This window comes from Arvicanthis niloticus, unplaced genomic scaffold, assembly GCF_011762505.2.
Source record: "Arvicanthis niloticus isolate mArvNil1 unplaced genomic scaffold, mArvNil1.pat.X pat_scaffold_343_arrow_ctg1, whole genome shotgun sequence".
Classification (NCBI taxonomy): domain Eukaryota; kingdom Metazoa; phylum Chordata; class Mammalia; order Rodentia; family Muridae; genus Arvicanthis; species Arvicanthis niloticus.
The window spans coordinates 1-23,650 of record NW_023045997.1 but is presented as its reverse complement, the minus strand read 5'-3'; the positions used below and the strand labels follow the sequence as shown (position 1 = coordinate 23,650).

General features: G+C 49.2%; 2 protein-coding genes across 3 annotated transcripts in view; one reads left to right on the top strand and one right to left on the bottom strand.

Moving 5' to 3' along the window:
* LOC117701936 (protein FAM187B) overlaps nucleotides 1–8,421 on the bottom strand; it is a 19,286-nt gene extending 10,865 nt beyond the window's left edge. Inside the window, exon 1 of one of the 2 annotated variants that reach the window (XM_076706336.1) lies at nucleotides 8,293–8,421. In XM_076706336.1, coding sequence (XP_076562451.1) covers nucleotides 8,293–8,306 — 14 coding nt within the window. In that variant the 5' untranslated portion in view covers nucleotides 8,307–8,421. Of the gene's footprint in view, nucleotides 1–4,780; nucleotides 5,559–8,292 lie in introns of those variants that run through there. The other variant, XM_034493341.2, reaches the window with a different exon arrangement.
* On the top strand, nucleotides 8,320–23,643 carry LOC117701935 (lipolysis-stimulated lipoprotein receptor-like; the record flags this gene model as incomplete). Its single annotated transcript, XM_034493339.2, is given in 9 exon segments — nucleotides 8,320–8,655; nucleotides 9,542–9,886; nucleotides 15,746–15,865; nucleotides 19,593–19,649; nucleotides 20,235–20,381; nucleotides 23,328–23,408; nucleotides 23,411–23,488; nucleotides 23,607–23,630; nucleotides 23,633–23,643. Coding segments are annotated over 9 exon segments (957 nt in total), but the record flags the coding sequence as incomplete, so codon positions are not given.
* Between the last annotated feature and the right edge of the window lie 7 nt (nucleotides 23,644–23,650).

Below are 23,650 nucleotides of genomic sequence, written 5' to 3'. Positions count from 1 at the left end.
AACCGTGGGGTGACCCAGACATGATTTCCTTCAGAGTCACTCATTCACAGGTGTTTGATGACTATCAAGGATCAGCCATCCCTTGAAAAAAGAAGCAAGGCACCTGCCACCTTTGCAACACATGAAGTCACACACCACCATCTCTGTCATCCGTGGCAGTGACATTTTAGGAAGCCGCTAGGCTGATAAATGTGGACTAACCACTCCTAAGGGAAACAGGGCCTGGTCATTCTCATGGCCTCAGCTGGACCATACAGAACCATGCTTTTATGAAGATTTTTTTTAAGCTATCTGATTTTTCTTTTATTTGTTTACTTTGGATTTTGTCGTTTTTATATATATTCTTATTATTAATCTTATACTTATTTATATGTATGTGTTGTATGACAAAACTTTTCCTAGGGAGTCACCATATATACTTATGTCCCCTCATCCCAGATAGGGAACACACAACCAAAGGGCAGATGCCACCAAGCTGCTTGCTTAGGATTGGGGTAACTTACAGGAGCTGAAACAGCTCAAAGGCAGCTGCATCACCAAACCCCACCTCAGTATGGGTGACAGGACACAAAGCTGGGAGCCTGGCAGACCTGGCAGGTTGGAAGGTGTTCTTTCCATGTGCCTCAGTTGGCCTAAACCCCTTCCAGCTGCTCAGCTGGTTTCTGTTTCCTCCAGGCAGCTGATCCAGTCTCAGAATTTTCTTTGCAGCTCTTATTATTTACTCTGGAAGGAAGGGGTCTAGTGAATCTGGTCAGCTTCAGGGACTTCCTAAACTATTTTGAGTTGTTCAGCTTCCTACTTAAGGAGCTTCCCTGCAGGATGAAATGTTTCAATCTGGGAAGAAACTGTTACACAGTTTCCTGTTGTATATGTATGCCTGCACAAACATGTGTATGATTCCAGGCACACATATGGTGACTATGTGGAGGTCAGAGGACAACTTGTCAAGGACAGTTCTCTTTCTCCACTATATTCTCTCTAGGGATCAAAGTGAAGTCACTGGATTTGGTGGCAAATGCTTTTACCCAGGGAACTATCTGGAAGATATTGTTTTGTTTTTTGAGACAGAGTCTCACTGTATAGGCCTAACTGGCCTGGAACTCTCTGTGTAGACCAGGCTGGCCTCAAAGTCACAGAGTTGCACTTGCCTCTGCATTCCAAGTGCTGGGATTAATTTAAAATAATTTAAAAGGAGATATTAGTACTGCTCCTAATGACATAAAAAGATAATGGAACTAGGAATGGTGGTATGTGTCTATAATTTCAATACTTAGGAGCAAAAGCAAGAAGATCCTGAGTTCAAAGCAAGTCTGGGTTACATAATGAATACAGAGGGCTGGGGATAGCTTAGTGGAAGAATGTTCTCCTATAATGCATAAAGCTTTGAGCTCTATAACCACAGAAAAGAAAGCAAAAACAAAAACATACTATAGCTATATACAGGTGCCTTTTCTATTCTATATACAGGTGTCAGTTTCTATTGCTGTGAAGAGACACCATGGCCACAGCAACTCTTATGAAGGAAAGTACCTAACTGAGGCTTCTTAGTTTCACAAGTTTAGCCCATTGTCATCATGGCAGGAAGCATGTCGGAATGTAGGCGAACATGGTGCAGGAGAAGGAGCTGATCCACCAGCAGCAAGAAGAGAGAGAAACTCTAGGCTTGGCACAGGGCTTTTGAGAACCCCAAAGCCCATCCCTGCCAGTGATACCCTTCCTCCAACAAGGCTATACCTCCTAGTCCTTCCAAATAATGCCACTGCCTGGGGACCAAGCATTCAAATGTATGAGCCTATGGAGGGCCATTCTCATTCAAACCACCACGGTAGGCTAAAGCCAAAACCTTCTTGATACTTTGATGGAATGGATAAATTCATGGGGGAAAAAATTCAACGACACTCTCACAAGACAGAAAACTTATTTATAACTAAAGAAATTAACTTGGTAATTTAAAATTTACACACACACGAGAGAGAGAGAGAGAGAGAGAGAGAGAGAGAGAGAGAGAGAGAGAGAGAGAGAATTGGGGAAATAGCTAAGAGTTCTACATCCAGATCCACAGTTAGAGACAACATGTCACAACTAGCTGCTCTCTGCTTCCTGCTCCAAGATGTGAGGTGAGGAGACCCCGCTACCATGGAGCCTACCCCACACCATATCTTCTCTTCCATGACAGACTGTATCCCCACATGCTACTGCAATGTGACCAGCAAGCCTCCGGCTTCTGCCAACCTGCCCTTATTGCCTGCTACCATGTCTTCCCACCACAATCAACAGCGACCCTCTAGAACTCAAGTGTGGACTTTGAAAGCTCAGGACCCCCAAGACCAAGTTCTCAGCACAAAGATTTATTTGGCCCAGAAAGACAGGTCAGGGAATAAGAGACAAAGACAGGAGACAGAGGACAAGGGCAGCAGGGGAGGGAAACGAGAGCAGGCAGGGGCATCTGTCCCCCAGTGGGACAAAGGACTGCCTCTGGTTAGAGAAGAGACAGACATGGCACATTTAATTAATTAATTGGCAGTTTATAAAGGTACAAGAGGAAACCCCTGTTAGGATGAGGTGTTTAATTTTAATTGGGCATATTAATTATGTGAGCGAAAGGGGACTTTTGATTGCTGGACTTCAGTACTTTGATAGCTGGACCTTGGTAGCCTCTGGAGAAGGAAGTGGCCACATATGGGAAGAGACCTTGGTGGCCAGCTTTATAAATGTCATCTAACAGGTTTTAGCAAGGCAGGGAAGAGAAGAGCAAGGCCTGCCGGAGCCATGCTCGTCACACTCAAGCCGGCCAGAATCCCTTCATACTTGGCCTCTAGAATCAAACTGTGTCTGTTACTTTTCTGTGACCAAGGCAACTTACAGAATGAAGAGTTTATTTGGGCTTAGGGTCCCAGGGGACTAGCAATCTATCATGGAGAGGAGGCATAAGCAGCCAGCAGCAGGCAGGGCTGTGAGAGCAGGAAACAGAGATCAGATTTTCTGCCCCATTCCAAAGCAGATAGTGAACTGGGAGTGGCAGGAAGCCTTAAACTCTAAGCCTGCCTCCAGCGAGGCACTTCCTCCAGCAAGACTGCCTCTCCCTGTAACTTGTTCAAACAGCGCCACCAACTGGAACCAAGTGTTTAAACACCTAAGCCTGTTGGGGATATTCTCATTCAACCACACTAGAATGAAAATAAGGAAACACAAAAGCCACTGAAAAACACCCACTGGGAAGTGGGGAGGGACCAGCCTAAGTAGCTATATACAGTCAACATTTTCATTAGAAAGGAACCATTTAGGATGTGGTTCTCAACCTGTTGGTCCTAACCATCGAAAAACACATTTCCAATGGTCTTAGGAACTGAGACACCACTCAGTAGCAAAATTTTTAAAAATGCTACAGTTATAAAGTAGCAATGAAAATAATGTTATGGTTGAGGAGGTCACAACATGAGGAACTGTATTAAAGGGTCACAACATTAGGCAAGTTGAAAGCCACTAATTTAGGGGCTAGAGAGGTAACTAGGCCATCCAGAGCATTAGCTGCTCTTCCAGAGGACCCAAGTTCGATTCCCAACACCTGCAGGAAGGATCACAAACTTTGTAACTCCGGGTCCAGGCAACCCACTGCCCTCTTGTGGTCTCTGTGAGCATTGCACACATGGTGCATAGACATAACATGCAGGTAAAACACCTTTACGCATAAAAGACAAGTATATAAATCTTAAATAACAAATAAAATAACGACCGGGCAGTGGTGGCACACACCTTTAATCCCAGCACTTGGGAGGCAGAGGCAGGTGGATTTCTGAGTTCAAGGCCAGCCTGGTCTACAGAGTGAGTTCCAGGACAGCCAGGGATACACAGAGAAACCCTGTCTCGAAAAACCAAAAATAAATAAATTAATTAATTAATTAATTAACTGTGATTCTTATGAGAATTAAAAGGAACAATTAAAAAGAATTAAAATATCATCCACAGTTATAAAAACCAAGAACATTCAGCAGGGAACATCTGACGAGCTGTCTTCCAGAAAGTTTTCTAAGTCTAGGTTTGGGGGCTGGTTTTAGTTTGTTTTGTTTTGCTAGTTTGTTTAGTTTGGGCTTCATTCTTTACACAGGGTCTCACTGCATGGCAGATTTGTCTACATTTTTGCCAATGGTTTTTGCATGCAATACCTACAACTGTTGCTATGTTTTGCCCAATAATTATTATGTCCTATCATGACCCTTTGCCGTGACAGTCAGAGAAACAAACAAACACATGCCAGGCGTGGTGGCACACACTCTTAATCCCAGCATCCAGACAGAGGCAGAAGATCTCTTCTGAGTCCAAGGTCAGCCTGGTATATACAGCAAGTTCCAGGCCAGCCAAGGCTACACAATAAGACCCTGTCTCAAAAAAATAGAAAGAAGGGGGGGAAGTCTAAGACACCATGCCCTGGTGCAAGGACAGAGAAACAAACCATATCCTTCAGAATCCAGCAGCAAGACCTCACATCAGTGTTTACATCAGCTGAGCCTGGGCCTGAGTCTCGGGCTCCAGGCTGCCTGTGTGGGCTAGAAATAGGTCTTTCTCTGCATCATTTGCCCAGATCCCAGCTCAGACGCTATTTCTGGTTGTGGAAATATCTAAGCAAATCGATCCCTCTAGACTCTGACCATGAAGGCTCCTGGGTTGGGAGGAAGAGCTTACTTGTGTACTAACAGAAACCCCTAGCACCAGATAGCCTGGGAGACTGGGCTTGGGTGAGGGCCTAAAGAAGAGCTGTTAGCATCCTGCCCCTGTTCATTACCTGTAGATGGAAGCCAAGGGACACTTGAGTGGAGCAAGGTTGTTGGGTTTGTCCAGCTGATATGTGTCAAAGACGAAATACGGCTGGTTGGTTTCCGTAGCGGTATCACAGGGCACCTGGCAGGCTTGTACCTGGAGTTCAGGTCGCAGGCGGTCATTGCTCACCTTTTCCTCTCTCAGGTAGAGCCAACAAGGCATGGGTTTTTCTAGGGGCTCCTCCACATAGCAGTAGCCTAGACGTTTGCGCTCACCAGGCTTTTGGCAACGGTTACAATCTTGCCAAGGATCCCAGCGGGTAAAAACAAGTACCTTGCCTCCTAGGTTCATGCTCTCATTTCCCATGGGCTTCTGGTCCAGGTCTTTGTGTGTGATGTGCAACAGAGCTATGTCCTGGAAGTCAATCTCATATTCTACTACACGGGCCTTGTGATCGTCCAAGCAGCGGTAGAGCCCTGTCTGGGAAGGCTTAGGGTTGGACAACTGCAGGTCGCTCCCAGGCAGTACCTTCACATCAGCCCTGGAGTTGATCAGGGACAGTTTGTCCTCTAAAGATGAAGAAAAATACCAAAGTGCTTTGGGGTAGTTACACTGCAGGATCACGTCATTGCCCGAGAGCAGGGCATACTGACACACATTCTTGTAGGGACATCTGATTAATTTCTGGGCCCACAGCATGGGAAGAGAAAGACCAACTAGCCACTGAGTGGCCAGCATGGCTGACTAAACTACACAAGGAACTTCAGAACCTTCTTGGGTACTGTGACGTCACCCACAGAACTTGGGCACCACCAACCCTGTGAACTGTGATTCAACGAGTTTCCAGACATATACATCAAATATAATAACTTGAGCTGGAGAGATGGCCCAGTTGAGAGCACAGGTTCCTTTTCCCAGGGACCTGGGATTGACTCCCAGCACCCATACGGCAGTAATTCCAATCCCAGAGGATCTGACACCCTCTTCCGCTTCTGTGGACACCAGACACACATGTAATGCACAGACCTACATGCAGGCAAACTGATGACTATAAAATAAAAACTGAATTATATGTATGCGTGTGTTATCTATATAACGTACATGTCCCCAGGAAGTAGATAGAACTATTCACCCTCCACACATCCACTACAGGAAGACAGTGATGTGATCTGATGCAAGACATTCCCTGTACTTCACACTTTTGGCTCCCAGATGGTGGTGCTAATTTTGCTGGTACTGAAAAACTTAATGTTGACCTCACCGAACAAGAGTGGGACCCAGTTAGTAGGACTACGGCAGTGTCCTTAGGTCTCTATTGTCCCTATCCTCTTCCTGTCTGTCTCTCTGTGTCCTGGCCTCCATGAAGCAAGCAATGAACTTGGTTCTGTGCCTCTCCAACCATGCAATGCAAGTCCCAGATGATGCAGCCCGCCAGCCGTGAAACCTTTGAAACCATGAGCCAAAAAGATTTAAACAAACTGAAACCACCCGTTTCTCATCGGCATCTGTCACAGAGATGGGAAGTACTTGACATGGGAATGTGACAAGGGCTTCATGTCCACTGGAAGGGGGAAGGAGAGGTGCTGGTCTCTACTGTTTCTCAAGTCCAGCAGGAAGCCATGACAAGGGCCTCCTCTCCTGGAGTTTGTAAAGACTTCAGTCAACAAATCCACTCTTTGGTGTCGCTGGGATGTACTGACTGGGACAGCCTAGATTCCATCATCTAAGAAGCCCATTCTGGAATCTTAGCTTCGAAACCCCGTTCTTTTCTCACACTTACGCCCAGCAATGACTAGTGGGGAGTGCTCCTCCTCAAGTGCCCCACAGATGCCATCTGAAACAAGACCATTTGCTCTGTCAGGGGCGAGGGGACTATTAAATGTTCTGGCTTGGGAGGGGGAACCTTCTTCATTTTTGCTTATATGCCACTCACCATAATTTACAGGTTAGCCCCACCTAACTGCAGAAGGGCCGGGAAACGGACGGATGGAATATTTACTAAGCAATGTTGTCTTCAGGACGGGATAAGATAGATGGTGAAAATCTGATTAGTAAACTATCAGACGACAGCAAATGGTTTGAAGGGAGGAAAGTGGGTGAGAGAAGTTGGGGATAAACCTGCCCTGGGGTATATACTGAGACTCTACTCTCAGACTCCTACGTGGAAGACGTATCTTTGGAGACAGGGTAAAAATGTTGAGTCCAAGTGGGGTGATTAGGGTGGGTTCTTATCCAACTCAGATCCTTTCTTCCTTTCTTTCCTATGTTGGAGATGATGACTAAGTTTTGGGTATCGATAACATATTGATAATAATGACATCTACAAAATACAAAGTGGCACATGCCACTGGTTTAGGATCACAAGCGGTAAAAATGATGGTGGTGGTGATTCCTCTATTTTTAAACCATGATTTTTAAGCCACTCTGGAACAGGGTGAAATTTTATGAGACGCCTTTGCCTTTGAAAGCGGCCCTAAGGGAAATGGTAGCAGGTGTCCGCAGCAGGAAGGGAATTCTGGTAGCTAAACCAGCCATCTGTGAAAGTCTGATTCAGGACCAGCCAGGCCAGTATGGCTGAAGTCAACTAAGAGACGTTGGTTGGGAAAGGTCAATCAGGCCAATATACTTTGAATTTTGCTTGGGAGGGACTACAACGAAGTTCTGAGCGGAAGAATGTGACCTGACATCCTTTTATAAAACAGAAAAATGGTAGGAAAAATGTCTCCCAGGTTGCGTTTCCCGTCACCGCCACCAGGGAGCAGCAGTGTTGCGCTGAGAAGGACAAGAGCTACTGGCAGCGCCTGGTGTGCAGGTGACGGCCTGAGAACCTTTGAACCGAAACTGGTCTGTTAGTCTCCAGTCTTGGCTCAGCGCCTTTAAGCATCAGAACTTCCGGAAGCCTGACCAAGAGCGAGGGCTACCCGAGGGGGAGGTGGAAAAGGAACCACAAGTTAGGAAATGAGGGAACTAAGGAAACTGCCGAAGTAAAGCTGCAACTTTTTAAAAGGTGCTGTCCCCACAAGCGTCCCCTAGGGGGCCAGAGCATCTCTTCTAGTATGATCTCATTGATTCCTCGAATCATTCAAATGGGAAGCCCAGAAAGACCGCAGCACCTCCCCCACCAGGACGAGAGTGGGAAGGCAGGCAGCGTCACCGACATTCCCCTGCCAGCCGGGACCTGGCTCAGCCTGGCACCTCCCTGCAGGGCACACCTAGGCGGGTCCATCGGCGCCCGGGACAGGGGTGTGGACCAGCAGCGAACAGGTGCACAGAAGGGCCCGGCCCCTCTCGGCAGGTGGAGCACGCCCAGAGGGTCTCTGTCCTCAGGTTATTCAGTCCTTTCAACTTTGGCCAGAGCAGCAGGTGGCTGCACAGGTCCCTATAGTGCAGGCGCCCTCCTGGCAAAGCGGTCACTTGGTTCAGGCCCTGGAGGCAGGAGCGCACCTGAGTCAGCCCACTTCCGGGGAGGGAGGCCCGCAAGGCCCGCCCCCGCTGCCCACCCCCAAGCCCAGCCCCGGGGCTCCCACCCTTGTGTACCTGGGCGGTTCCATTCCCGGGAGTGCGCAGGGGGTAGAGTGACCCAGAGAGCCACCGCGCACCGGATCAGTTGTCCCGGAGAAGCCGAAGGCGTGAGCTTCGTCCAAGTTCTTTTCGTAGTTTAGAACTCCTCCAGTGCGGGGAAAATGGACTTGGAATAGGGGCCTGGCGCAGCACGTACCCTTCTCGGCTTTGGTGCTCGCCGCGCCCCCTACTCTCCGGATACTTGGGAGGGGACGCGCGGGCACCGTCGCTGCTGGACGGCCGCGATGGCGCCGGCGGCCAGCGCGTGTTCTGGAGCGCCTGGCTCCCGCCTGGCCACCGTGGTCTCCGTGTGTCTCTTCCTCATCATTTACTGCTCAGGTAAGGATTGGGGTCCCCAGTGCTGTGGGACAGCGGAAGGGCGCTACAGGAGGTGGATGGAGGGCTGTGGTCCTCACCGCCCCTGGAGGACCCGGAACGAAGTGGCGGAGAGTCGGGGATGATGGTTGGTGCGGGAGTGCAGATTCAAGATCTCCAGAGCCCTCCTGGTTGAGGAGACCCCTGTGTGCCGGAGGAAGGGACTTTCTTGTGGCGCCCAGCCCGCTCCTCCGCCTTTGTTGGAGATAACAGGAAGTGAAAACTCTGGGGATCCTAAGCCCGAGCGCTGTGTGGAGAAGGGGACCCTTTGTGGGCAGGAGCAAGGGCCTCCTGATCGTGAGATAGGTCAGCCACTGGGATTTTGGACGCACCCCAAGATTTCTAAGTGTTGGGCTAACGGGGAGAGGTCATTCGAGGGCTGGATCAGGTGAAGAGTTGGAGAAACAGTGCCCTGGCTTGGAGTGGGTGTGGAATTGGGGACTCTCCACCCCACCCACCTCCGGGGTATCTGTAGGGTGGACTTTTGAACTTAAATTGCCTTCCGCCTAGACCGTTGGATGTTGGCTTGGGTCGTGCATTTTGGTTTGGATGTACATTTTGAAGTCTCTGGTTTTGGTTTGGATGTACATTTTGAAGTCTCTGGGTAGGAGGATGTGCACAGAATATTTCAGGGACCTAGCCCGTATGGCCACATACTTATCACTTTTCAGCCCCGTAGGTGTATAAAATGGACATGATTATCCGATGTGCCTCACCAGCCTAGGGGATTAAGGAACAATACACTAGGTGCTCTGAAGAGACAGTATATACTGTCTAAGTGGTGTGGCTCGCCGCTTTGCCGTACCTCCCTGGGCTTGGCTATCCCTGCTGACTATACTCTTCTTCTCAGACCCTGCCAGTGCTGTCCAGGTGACTGTGTCTGACCCCTACCACGTAGTGATCCTGTTCCAGCCAGTGACACTGCCCTGCACCTATCAGATGGGCAGCACCCTCACACCCCCCATCGTGATCTGGAAGTACAAGTCATTCTGCCGCGACCGTGTTGCTGATGCCTTCTCCCCTGCCAGCGTGGACAACCAGCTAAACGCCCAGCTGGCAGCTGGCAACCCCGGCTACAACCCCTATGTGGAGTGCCAGGACAGTGTACGCACTGTCAGGGTGGTGGCCACCAAACAGGGCAATGCTGTGACCCTGGGAGACTACTACCAGGGCAGGAGGATCACCATCACAGGAAGTATGTGAGGCTGGCGGGAGGAGGCTCTGTGGGTGGTGGGGTGAGAGTGTTTGAGTGTCCTGTCTTAAATGGGCTAATGAAGGTAGGCTTCCTTCCATTTACCCACCTGTCCACCCACCCACCCATCCATGCAGTCATGGATCCATTCACTCACCTACCCACATATCCATCCACCTATCCTTCCATCCCATTATCCCACAATAAAGCCGGGACTATATGCCAAGTCTGTGCCAGGCTCTGGAACATAGACAGACATAAAACCATCAAATCACCCTCTCACAGAGTTTAGGGAGACAGGCTAAACATACAGTATCAAAAGCTTGCAGCTAAAACAACAACAAAAAAACTAGTAGTAGAGATTAAAGTGGGGGTTTCCTTTATAATGCTAAAATAACAAGCAATAAGAAGTAATACTTTAGCCAGCTTTGGCGGCACACCTGTAATCCCAGCGCTTGGGAAGCGGAGGCAGGGGGATCTTGACTTCAAGATCAGCTGTATGTAGTGAGGCCCAAAGCCTGCTTTAGATTTGCCTGGAGTGGGTTAGCTCAGGTAGACCACACAGGAATTGAATAACTCCATTCTATTGTTTTTTAAGAGGTCCTTAGAGATAAATGACTTGCTGGACATTATACAGTTGATGGCGGCTGAGTTTGAACCACTGTAGGCCTAGTCTCCAATCAATGAATAATGAGAGAATGCATTCATTATCTTTGTTCTCTGATGGTGCTAGAGATGGGTGGCTTGGCATGTGCTAGATAGAGCTAGGTGGCTAGCTCTACCTTTGAGCCACGCCCCCCAGCCCCTCACTGGGGGATTCTAGGCAGGGGCTCTATCTTTGAGCCACGCCCCCAGCCCCTCACTGGGGGAGTCTAGGCAGGGGCTCTACCTTTGAGCCATGCCCCCCAGCCCCTCACTGGGGGAGTCTAGGCTGGTGCTCTACAACTGAGTTATATCCACAGCCACTGACCTGGTGTTTCTCAAGGATCTACTGTGTTTCAGGGGCTCGTAGAAGCACTTGGAAAAGGGTGGTAAGCAGAATAACCCAGACCCTGTCTATGCCCCAGGTAGCCTTCTAGAAGTGAGACTGGCAGTGAGAAGACCTAGGAAGAGCAAGCACACCAAGCATGGTGGTGCACACCTCTGATCCTAGCATGGGGAAAGGTGGAGGTCGATACGGAGTTAAAGCCACCCTCAGCTATGTAGCAAGTCGGAGGCCAGTCTGGGGTTGGGAGATTTCAGATAGTTTTACAAGCGACGAAGAAAATAGCTTTCGGTGATGTGTGGAATGACTGGGGTGTGCCATCTTTGCCAGCGTGATTTGAAGAATCCCGAGGGCAGAGGAAAGACGTAGAGACAGCAGTGGGCCGGGGGTGCAGGCTTCCCTGGGTAAGTGGAGCAGTCCACTGTTTGCCTTACAGGATTGGTTTTAATTCTGTGTAGGAGCACAGGAATCGGGTGACTCTTGACTGTAGAATGTGCCCTCTGTCCCTGGCAGGACACAGGTGTAAAGCAGGGTCCCAAGGGATCAGACTTGCCTTGAATCCCCATGGAAACTCAGCCCCAAGCTTCCGATGCCTGTGAAGCTGGGGAAAGAGAGGGCTTCTTGGGAACTCCCACTGGGCCTAATAATGATAGGACACCATAAATACGGAGAAATCCTTGAAGGCTGGCTGGAACTGGATGTGCTCTGAGGGACACAAAACTCAGTGTCTATCAGGATATCCTGGGACACTTCAGAGCCCTCTATCTGGCTTATCTCAGTAGTAGTATGTAAGTGGCCGTCTTTTTAGAAGTCCCAGTAGCCACAAGAGCCTTTCTTCTCTTCAGCTCTGAGGACAAAGTATTTAAGAGGCACCTAAGAGGTGAACTTCTCAGTTGGTGTCCGAAGGCCACCTGCCCTCCTACTTTTTAAGAGTGAAAGTAAGTGTAACCTGTCTCCGGCTACTCAGGCTGAGACCGGGTGTGTGCACGTTTGTGTACTGTAAGAAGTTCAAGGTTCAAGGCCATCCTGGGCCACCTAGTGAAACCTTGTCTCCAGAAGTAAAAAGAGGATTGGGATGCAGCTGGGTGGTACAGTCTTTCTAGTATGGGTAAGGACGTAGGTTGTCCCCAAGAACTGCAAAAGAAAAGAGTGATAGAAAGAATAGATGCCCGTCTCCCAGGGCCCGCTTACACTCCTCTTGCTTTGGGAGCTGTGGGGTATTATAGTGGAGGGCCTAGTGTTAACTTCCTCGGGCTATTTGGAGCCATGCCCCACCCCTGACCCTCATTCCGAGCTGTCTGAACAGGACCCTGAGGGCCTCTGAAACCATGAGGCATCCCTCTGCTGTGTGTAAATAAGGAGTCAGGGTATGGCCCAAGCTCGGCTCCCCCACTGGAGACCAGTATCTTGGCCTCTCACCTCACACATGGAATCACTGCCCAGCCCCTGTGATCTTGGGGGCCAGCAGGGACCAGGAACAGGGTGTGCCCCACAGGAAGGAGGTGGACCCAGGCCTCAGGAATGATCAAAAGAAGCCGGAAAGCCTTCCTTTTCATGGGTTCTACAAACATCTGATGGGCCAAGTACAATAGGCAAGGCCCAGATCTGGTCCTGGAGGCCCTGGTTTTAATGTCTGGCCTATGTAATCATTTCCCATGGCAGGGGGTTCCTGTTCACGCCTTCGGCTTTGGGAGAGGCAGGGTGCAGAGCGAATGGGTCAGGAAGGAGTAATCAAAACCCATGGGAGAAAGAACAGTTGGGTGGGCACCACAGCCAATGAGCCTCGGGTCCCCCTGTGGTATCCATGAGTGTTACCCATGGGTGCTCCAGTTCACAACACCGGACACCCACTGTTGGGCCCTAGACACACAACTTCAGAGAGCCGTGCAGAAAAAAACAGGAACATTTAGGACAGTCTTAAGTCACTGAGTCTTTGGGGGTTCTGTGAAAGGCTAGTGTCTACGATGGGGGGGGATCTGTGCATAACCACAATCTCTACAAGGCTGACCTTGGAGAGGGAGTCCTCCACGGTTACCCCGGGCAGCCTTCCCAGAGCTGCGCAGCCCCTGCTGTCACTCCTAGGGCATGTCCTTCATATTTCTCAGCATCTGATAGGCAGTATGTGTTTTAGCTCCAGTCTGAGGTGCTGTAAGGACAAACTGTCCTCCAGGAAGGTTCTAGATTCTTCTCGGGACTTCTGAACTGTCTGATTACTGAAGAACTCTGGGAGCCTTGGTGTCTCCAGGAGTTCACTCTGCAGCCTAGGCTGGCTCTGAACTCAGGGTCTCATACTTCAGCCTCCCAAGTGTTGACTGAGAATGACACATCTGTGCCATCACATCTGGCTCAGGCTTTTGTTTTTATTGTTAGCAAACTAATGTGAGTTCCAGGCCAGCCAAGTCTCAAAAGGGAAAGTCAGTCAAAGAATTGAACATACCTTTTATGAAAAAAAAAAAAAAAAAATGCCAAAACTAGAAAAGAATTATTTAAATGAAGTAAGCGGTGGCATTGTTTTTCATTTTTACGTGTCTCCTTGGCCTAGCTCAGTAGAAGCAAGATTTTCCAAGCAGCTTTGGTCGGCTGTGAGATTACAGGTCACATGGAAAGCTCCTTTGAACGTTCCTGAGAGGTTAAAGGCGAAGGCTGGTCAGGTGTTAGTGCTGTAAAATAAGTGGGAACTCCAGGGTACCCCCTGGCAACACTGTGCCAATCTCCACCTTCTAAGGAAGGTTAGTTACACGCTTCCTGGAATATTCGATGCACTTCTGTTTATTTGTTCCGGCATAGGGGTTGAGGTGGTCTCATGCACGTAGTTCAGGCTGACTTCAAACTCTCCATCCTTCTACCTTAACCTCCCCAGAGCTGGAGACATATGCCACCATACCCTCAGCCATGTTGAAAGCTGCATGAGTAGACTGGGTGTTTATTTGATAACCAGATGGCTAGAATTCTGGGACCAGCAGTACAAGTCAAGGAGAGGGAGCCTTCCATAGAATCAGAGGTCGCTGAGGCTGACGCCATCCTTCTGCTATAAACATCAGAAGTGAAGACAGAATTAGCATGGGACATCGAACTGCCGGTGGCGCAGCCCACAAGGCGTCTGCCTGCAGAGGGTGCGGGTCGTCCGCGCCCTCTCTCTCTGTGCGTGTTTGAATCCCGCTCACTCCCGCCCGCCTCCGCCCGCGTCTCGTGGGGGGGAGGGGGAAAGGAAAAAAAAAAGAATTAGCATGGGAGCAGGGTGAAAAGCTTCGGTGTCCCGGCGATGTGAGTTGGGGTAGCCAGGGATAGGCTGAAGGCCACTGAGATTGTGGGGATGACATTGCCATAGCTAGTGACCAGAAAACATGCTAAGAGCTTTGTGGGCCTGGGAACTGTGCTTGGCATGATCTAGATAGATTCTGGGAAGGGCTTTCTTTTTGAGGAAGCTTTAGCCCTTATTAGTAGCTGGTGTCTTAGTCGGTGCAGGTACCACAGATTTGGGCACCCAAAGTTAACTGCTATCCTGGGTGTGGTGAGCAGGTTGTCATGCAGGCTTCTGAGCCCATGGATCCAGGTGGCAGGCAGGTCATCAGGCGCCTGTGGCTAAGCAGACCAAGGTTATGAACCTCTGGGATTCTATTGGCTAAGACACTAAGATAGAGTCTCCAAGCAGAGGCTTCCCTGTCCCGGTCTTGCTAGGTTGATTAAAGGATGTAACTAATTAGGGCCCAAGGAGTAGAGAGGAAGCCGGATGTGTTAAAGGACTTTCATTAGTAGTGTAATTAGCAGGCAACTTGCCTGGAGCTGCTTTGGACCAGAGCGTCCCTAAGCCCTAGGACTGACCTGGAATGTGGGGACAGAACGGAAAGAGATGGGTTTGGAACGGGGAGTATCTGGGAGTGTCGCTGGTCCTCCCACACTCACTCCTTGGTGCCCAGGCATCTCCTATCTGGGATCTGGCCTAGTTAGCTTGGCTGCCTAGTTTTGCACACCACCCCCAAGGCCTGATGGGGGAGATCAGACTCGGCTTGGTAAGAAGCAAGTGTCTAGGAGGAAAGCACAGGTCCTGGAGTCAGACCATCCGTCCCCACCTATGGCTAGATTATGTCATTGCTCCACACCAGATGTCTCATCCCACAAACCACAATGATAATTATGTTCACCTCCTAGACTTGGTTTGGGTTTCTTTGTTTTATGTCAGTCCTGGGGATCTTAGTCAGGCACTCTGTGTGCTAGGCGAACACATTACCACTGAGCCACAGGCCTAGCCTGTTACTTTATTTTGAGATGGGATCATACTACATAGCTCAAAGTGTTGTTCAGCTTGAGACTGTGCCGCCTCAGCCTCTTGAGTGCAGCATGAGCAGCTGGTGCCACCGTGGCTATCACCCGGACATTTTCATATAACCCATCTTTGGTGTTCAGAGCAATACATAAAAAGTAGTATGCCCTTGGATGAATGGTTTCATTTTAGCTGGCAGGTACTCTGAAATCCCAGCACTTGGGAAGCTGAAGTGGGAGGATTTTCCAGTTCAAGGCCAGCCTGGGATACATAGTGAGATACTGTATCAAACAAAACCTAATGATTTGATACTTCTGTGTGTAAGTGGTTTTTGCCTGTTTATGTCCTTGTACCACATGCTCGCCTGGTGCCTGGGGATGTCAGGGAAGGTATTGGATCCCCTGGAACTGGAGTTAGAGATGGTTGTGAGCTGTCATGTGGGTCCTGGGAGCTCAACTCAGCAAGACCAACAAGCGCTCTTAACTGATGAGCCATCTCTCCAGCCCCAACCAATGAATTACTTGTGCTCTCTCCTTAAGATGTAGGGGGCTCAGCCCCTGCTGATCTTAAGAGTACCCTCCCTGAGGTGTCTTCCTATTGTCTTCTCCCCACCCAGACGCTGACCTGACCTTTGAGCAGACCGCCTGGGGAGACAGTGGAGTGTATTACTGCTCCGTGGTCTCAGCCCAAGATCTGGATGGGAACAACGAGGCATACGCAGAGCTCATCGTCCTTGGTGCGTGGGGCTGGGCTCGGAGGGCGCGGGAAGCGGGGGAGTGGGAGCTGGGATGCCTTTTGTCCACTCTTGTGTGTCCACCCTCTGTCATCCAGCTGGGCCCTGTCGCCTGCTTTGCTCCCTCCCTTGCAGCACTGCCAGTCACTTGGGCTTCTCCATGCCCTGCACCCCAAACAGGACCCTTCCTAATCTCTGTGGCATTTTAAGTTAGCCAGAGTCAAAGTAAGAGTGAACTGAGGAATCTACCTCCAGATAGTCTCTGGTTCTAAACCACACAGACACGGAGGCAGGTGTGGTGGCTTATGCTTTTAATTCCAACACTTGGAGGCAGAAGCAGAGGCAGATGCATCTCTGAGCTGTGGCCAGCCTGGTCTACGTAGCAAGTTTAAGGACAAACAGCTACAAAATAGAGACCCTGGGCAGAGTTAATTGGTAGTGAGAACTTCCCTGAAAAGGGGGGGGGGGGTCTGTTGTTCTGGGTCCCTATAGAAAATAGTGGAGCGCTCACATGGAATCAGTAACCTTTCCATTGTCCAGGGTTACTTAGAATACCTGATAAAGCAAGTATGTTATAGTGCAAGCTATTACGTTGTCGCTGAGAAGATTAACAGCAAGAAAACAAGTCTATACATGTTTGTTCAAGTCATGTATCTTGAGAGGGTGGTGGCCCATTTGAGAGGCTGAGTCAATACAATCAAGAGCCCCAAGCTAGGGGCGCTGGAGAGATGGCTCAGCGGTTAAGAGCACTGACTGCTCTTCCAGAGGTCCTGAGTTCAATTCCCAGCAACCACATGGTGGCTCACAACCATCTGTAATGGGATCTGATGCCCTCTTCTGGTGTGTCTGAAGACAGCGACAGTGTACTCATATAAATAAAATAAATCTTTGAGAGAGAGAGAAAGAGAGAGAGAGAGAGAGAGAGAGAGAGAGAGAGAGAGAGAGAGAGAACGAGAACTAGCTAGTTAGTTCTAGGCCAATCTTGAGCCACATAGTTCCTTTAAGAATGACCCGGGCTATTTGGGAAGCAGAGGCAGGTGGATTTCTGAGTTTGAGGCCAGCCTGGTCTACAGAGTGAGTGCCAGGACAGCCAGGGCTACGCAGAGAAACCCTGTTTCGAAAAACCAAAGGGGGGCGGGGAAGAATTTCAGGCTGGTCAGAGCTATACAGTGACTTTCTAGCTGGCTGTTTAAAAAGGGAGTAAAGGGGGGCATTTTCTTTTGAATAGTTTCCTATGTATTCTGGGTCTGGAAGGCTAGCTGTATAACTGAGGTTGGACCTACCCTCTGTCACATCTCCAGGGTCACAGTATACCCTGAGTCCCTTATCCAAACACAGTTTGTCCTCTGCCCTTTTGGTGGTGGGGGAGGGGGAGTTATGTGTGATTTATGCAGTGTGTGAAAGTGTGAGTCTGCCGGGCGGTGGTGGCACACGCCTTTAATCCCAGCACTTGGGAGGCAGAGGCAGGTGGATCTCTGAGTTCAAGGCCAGCCTGGTCTACAGAGTGAGTTCCAGGACAGCCAGAGCTATACAGAGAAACCTTGTCTCGAAAAACCAAAAAAAAAAAAAAAGAAAGAAAGAAAGAAAGAAAGAAAGAAAGAAAGTGTGAGTCTATCTAAAGCATGGCAGGGTAGTAGAGTGTTCCCAGGATCTCCAGTCTGGCTAGGTGGCTTCCTTTCCCGGGTCAGTCAGAAGAAGCCAACCCGTAGTCTTTCATGACACATGCTGGATGCGAGAGAAGCTTCAGCCATGCAGTGCCATCTTCATGTGTGAGCAAGTGCATGGTGGGAACAGATCCAGAGGGCTCAGGCCACAGCGCAAAGGGCAAACAGTCGGATCCTCCCTCCGATGGCCTCGGGACCTTTGTTGGCATGCATGATCAGCAGTTCTTGGAACCACTGAGGAGCTCCTGAGTTTTGTGCCATGTTTGTGGTTTATATCTAGTTGTTTATAGTATTAAAAATGAGCTAGGATTTTCAAAAAGCAGGGTCTTGCTATGTAGCCCATTTTGGCTTAAAGTGGCATCCCCCATATCCCCAACATCTCGGTCCTCTTGAATGCTTAGATTAAAATTATAGCATGTGTCACCACAACTTGTTGAAACTCAGAAGCTTTTAAAATCCCAAGATAAGGGGCTGGAGAGATGGCTCAGTGGTTAAGAGCACTGACTGCTCTTCCAGAGGTCCTGAGTTCAATTCCCAGCAACCACATGGTGGCTCACAACCATCTATGACGGGATCTGATGCCCTCTTCTGGTGTGTCTGAAGACAGCTACAGTGTACTCATAAATAAAATATTAAAAAAAAAAAAAAAAAAAAAAAAAAAAAAAAAAAACCCAAGATAACTCAACTGGGAGATGTTAGCCACCAAGGTGGTGGTGGTGTGTGAGGAGGGGAGCCTGTGGAAACCCCAGCTGTGCTCCAAGGAAGAGGAAGTATACCTAGTGTCATGATACACAGTTTTGGCTTCTTGAACCATGTTTTTGTTTCTTATTTATTGTGAGCCAGAGTCCCATGTAACGTTCATTATGTAGCTAAGGCTGTTTTAAACTCCTGGTGCCCCTGCCTCAGCCACCAAGTGCTGGGATTAGAGGTATAGATCACCACGCCCAGCTGCCAAGTGCACATACTCTGGAGAGGTGTGTTGGTGTGGAGTGTGAGTGTGTGTGTGTGTGTGTGTGTACATGCACACTTTCCTGATACAATGCTTGGTGGGCATAGGACCTCCACCATGCCCTAGAGAAGGGTCTTGAAACTTGTGTGACCTGATTTGTGAACAGAACTCAAATCTTCCTGGGTCACAGAACCAGGTCCATACGATTTTAATGTGCCTTCATGGTCCTTTGCTCTACTGAAAAAAATCCTGCGGGCTGGAACACTCCAGCTAGGTGGTAAAGTACATGCTTAGCATTCATGAGGTCCTGGGTTCAAGCCCCGGCACTTCAAAAATAACTACATTGTATTTTGCAGTTGTGTCACTATAAAGAATTCATTGTGACATACTTGGTATCATTTTTTTATACTTTACTATTTAAGTTTTAATATATGTATTCTTTGATAATTTCATATAAGTATATATCATATATTTTGGTTATATGCATGTACATAACCCACTCCCTACCTCCAACTTGCCCCAGATACCCCCAACGTTTTTCTTCAAAATTCATTCCTTTTTTTTTTTTTTTTTTTTACTAGCCAACTGAGTCCAGTTATTATTGACTCTATGCTCATGGATATGGGGCCATTCACTGGGGTATAGGTAAACCTACAAGTAGCTGCAGTCCCACTTTATAGCCATAAATTGCCCAAAGTTCTTCATTTTGAGCCCTGGGTGATAGCTCATGCCTATAATCCTAGAACTCAGGAGGCTGAGGCAGCAGGATTGCTTCAAGTTCAAGACCAACCTGAACTACAGTGTGAGACTGTCTGAAACAATAAATTCTTGGTGGGCTCCAGGGTTCACATACTTCACCTAACAGGACCTGTATAGGTGGGAGAGATGGCGTGCCGGGCTGAGGTTGGACCCTTAGGATCCGTGGCGTATGTGATGGGCCTCCTGTGGCAGGGTGGAAGGTATATATACCTCTGGCTTGGACTGTCCTAAGTCACCATTGTCTCCTTTTCTGTTTGGGACATGTTTTCTAAAGACCAGTTGAAGCTAGCTATTCTTAAGGGCGGTGGCTTGGGCTGGCCATGGCCAACATAATCTTGTTTCTCTTTTGTCCCTCCAGGCAGGACCTCAGAGGCCCCTGAGCTCCTACCTGGTTTTCGGGCGGGGCCTTTGGAAGGTATGGGGTGGAATCCCTGGTGGGGCTTCTCTTGCCCCCGCCCCCATAGACTGCTTCTGCTTCTAGTTACCCTCCCTACCCCCTAACTACTTCTCGCTGGAGACCTCCACTAAACCTGCCCCATTCTGTGACATCTAGTGGCCTGGCTGTGGGCTTGGGGGGGAGAGGGGTCTGGGCTGGTTAAAGAGGTTCTGGGGCATAGGCAAGAGACTCGAGTGACTGGTGCCTGCAGTGTTCTTCTGGGGCTCTGGTATGGGCTGTGGCTCTGTCCCCTCCTGAAGGCTACTGTTTGTGTTGCTCCAGCCAGACTCCTCCTTGCTCTCTGCTTTGTCTATTTAAACTCAGGATAAGGTCTCTGATGTGGGGACTGAAGCAGGCTGTCCTGAGGTTGGTGTCCCTGTTGCTATGCCCTAGTCTTGGGCACAGAGAACCAAGCTGTAGTTGCAGGTTCTCTGAGAAGCTTTGCAGATAGTCGTCCCCTGTCCCAGTGCTGGCACCCTAGCACCCTGTGGAGCCTGGGTGCCCTGCCCTTCCCCATTATTCCTCAGTCCTCCCAGCTCAGGGACCATTCTCCTTCTTCTGCAGATTGGCTCTTTGTGGTCGTGGTCTGCCTGGCGGGCCTCCTCCTCTTCTTCCTCCTGGGCATCTGCTGGTGCCAATGCTGTCCTCACACCTGCTGCTGCTATGTCAGATGTCCCTGCTGCCCAGACAAGTGCTGTTGTCCTGAGGCCCGTAAGTGCCCCTCACCTGCTACCCCACTGGAACTCTGCTGGGCACATTTGCCTGCCTTCCAGATCTGGAGACTGAGGCAGTGTGCACAGCAGACCATGTACAACCTGTTACTTTCCATCATCGTTCACTTACTTCAGCTTTTGATTTCTTTTATTTTGATGCTTTTCTTATTCTTGTGTTGGATTGAAGCAAGGGCTCTGTACGTGCTAGGCAAACACTGCCACTGAACTACAGCCCTAACTCATGAGGTTTGTTTTTTTTTGTTTTTTTTTTGTTTTTTTTTTCCTTTGAGAGGCTAATTTTATGGCTGTGGCTCAAAAACAAGACCACCAAAAATAATAATGCCCAACATTCCAAGATATTATTGTAGATAATATCACAGGAAGATAGAGCTCCCATTAAAAAACAAAATCTAGGTGGGTGTTCTTAGGCAATCCCAGCAGTGTGGAAAGATAGTGACATTTGAGGCTAGCCTGGCCTACACAGGATCCTGTCTCAAACAAAGCAGAAACCTCAAGTGGAAAGGTAAGAAACTAAATGGTGTTTGTAGATTAAGCAGCACACAATCACTCAAGCTGCAGTTGTGTGTGGAGCCTCTGTATTGAGATATATCCCTCACATCCAAGTGGGTGCCTGTGAAGGGCTGGGAGTAGAAATTGGGTCCAGAAATGAAGCAGATACATAAAGTAGTGGGAGAGAGGATAAGAAAATGGGTAACTCCATCCCCCTGTGCCCTTTAGTTTCCCGTGAGAAGCTGTCTGGATACCCCTGCACTCTGATAGGCTGGATACCCCTGCACTCTGATAGGCTGATGCAGTCACAGCAGAGCCCTGCACAAGAACTTGGAGGCTTGCATGTGGATGGCATTTGGTGGAGCCCACATAACACACCCCACACCTGCCCGTTGGACAGTGCTGTGAGCCGATGCACAGGCCAGGGAGGCCTGCTGTGCACTCTGTGACCTGTGAGCCAGGCTCCCTTCTCTATTAGGGTCCCAACTTCTTGGCTTCCAAACACTAAGAGACAACTGTGAAGTGCCAGGATGAAGACGCCATGCTGTATGCTTGAACCACTGCTCTCAAGGAGAAGCCTTCTGTGGTCTTGCTGACCATGCGAGCATGGGCTTTGGGTCCATTTTACAGATGTGGAAGGAACCCCAGGAGCTGTGAGCACTAAGACTGGAGTTAGGTCCAACTAGGCCCCATTGTCACATACCTAGGATCCCATTGCTTCCCTGTGGGAGTTTCTTCCTCTCCTCTCTGCCCCAGTTCCTTATTGCCTTATAGAAGTATCAGCCTGCTGCTAATTATAACCTAGCCAGTCACTTACTTAATGAAGGGTCTTCTCATGGACAGAGCTGAGTACTGAAGTTTTCTGCTCCCAAATTAGAGGAAGCCTGTAGCATCCCAAGGAGAGTCCAGTAATTTTTGTATTGAACAAGCATGCTAAGCAAACAGCCTATAACTGACCTACATACATCCCCAGGCCTCTTTACTTATTGCAAGACTGCCTCTTCCTAACTCAAGCTGGCTGGCCTTAAAACCCTTCAAGACTGGAGAGATTAGCTGGGCGTGATGGAGCATGCCTTTGGCCCTGGTGCTCTGTGAGTTCGAAGCTAGCCTGGTCTACAAAGCAAGTTCCAGGACAGCTTGGGCTGTGACACAGAGAAACCCTGTCTTGAAAAAACAAACAAAAGGCTCAATGGTTAAAAGACCCTTGCTCTCATGAGAACCAGAATTTGATTCTCAGCTCAGTACCTCCCACTTTGGGGCTATTTTATTCCTTTGGCCTCCACAGGCACCTATACACAAATGCACATATCCACATCCCCCAACACACACATAGACACAATTAATGGAAGTCTTAAAAAGAAAAAAAAAAAAGTTCAGGAAGCCAGAGCTGGTAAGATGGTTTGTTCAGTTAGTAAAGGCAGCTGCTGCCAAGCCTGCAGCAGGAGTCTGACCCCTAGGCCCCCTGTTGTGGAAGGAGAGCAAATTTCTGCAAGTGGTCTTCTGACTTACACAACACAATGAACATGAATAGTAATGATGGTGAGAACAGACAAAAAGCCTCTAGCTCCGATAGGCCTTGAACAGTAATCCTCCTGTCTCGAGTCTCTTGAATAGCTAGTATTTACCACACAGCCTCTAGCCTGAGAACAGTTTACCCTAAACTGTCAAGCTAGAATCAGCTGGGTGGGTATGGTCAGTAGTTGGAAACCCGGAAGGCACTGTATTACTTTAGGGTGTAGGCAAGGTAACTTCCTGGGCTTCCATGTGTATCTGCCTCGCTCCACTTACTGCAACTGGGAGCTGACAGGATGTTATGGACCCAACAGACTTGACTTTTCCTCAGTATGGGCTGGGCTGCCCCAACTTATGGGGACAGTAGGTGGCCCAGGGGCTTTATTTATATAAAGAGAGTGACTTTGAGTACCAATGCCTTTAGATACAGATCTGTCCTTGGTTTCTGTGATTGCTGAGGCAGGAGGATCACAAGTTCAAGGTCTATCTTGGCTACAGAGTTTAGGATTCTTCCTCAGCCCTTATGAGACATTGTCTCAAGATAAGAAGGGGGGAGGGGGCTGAAGTTGGGAATGTGGTTCGATGGAAAAACACCTAGGAAGTCTGAGGTTTGGGGATTGTTTCCCAGCACCCAAACACAGACAGAAAAACAACTACCCTTGAGTTTCATATGAAATCTTTCCATTGTCAGCTGTTGGCAAACCACCATGTATATAGGTTGGGGCCTGATGTATCCATGAGCCCGGCTGCTCTCAGCTCCATGAGAAGTCAGATAGGACGTAGGAACTTGGTAAAGGCTGTGCCCCCTAGCCTAGAGTACTGCAGGGATGGTGCCGAGGGGCAGAACCATGTCCCCCAGAATCCCATTCTGGCATGGGACTGCACAGCTTCTGATCATTCTCTTGCCCATCTGCCTTCCCAGTTTATGCTGCTGGCAAAGCAGCCACCTCAGGTGTCCCGAGCATCTATGCCCCCAGCATCTATACCCACCTCTCTCCTGCCAAGACCCACCACCTCCGCCTGCCATGATTCCCATGGGTCATCCCTATGGGTACCCTGGAGACTTTGACAGGACTAGCTCAGGTGAGGCCTGGGGGAAACCAGACAAGGGGGGCATAGGGCTGGAAGGGAGCATGGGAGATTGGGAGTGCCCAACGCTGCTCCAAATGGCAACCAGTCACTGATAACCAGTCTCTACTAGTTGGTGGCCACAGCTCCCAGGTACCTTGCTTCGTGAAGTGGATG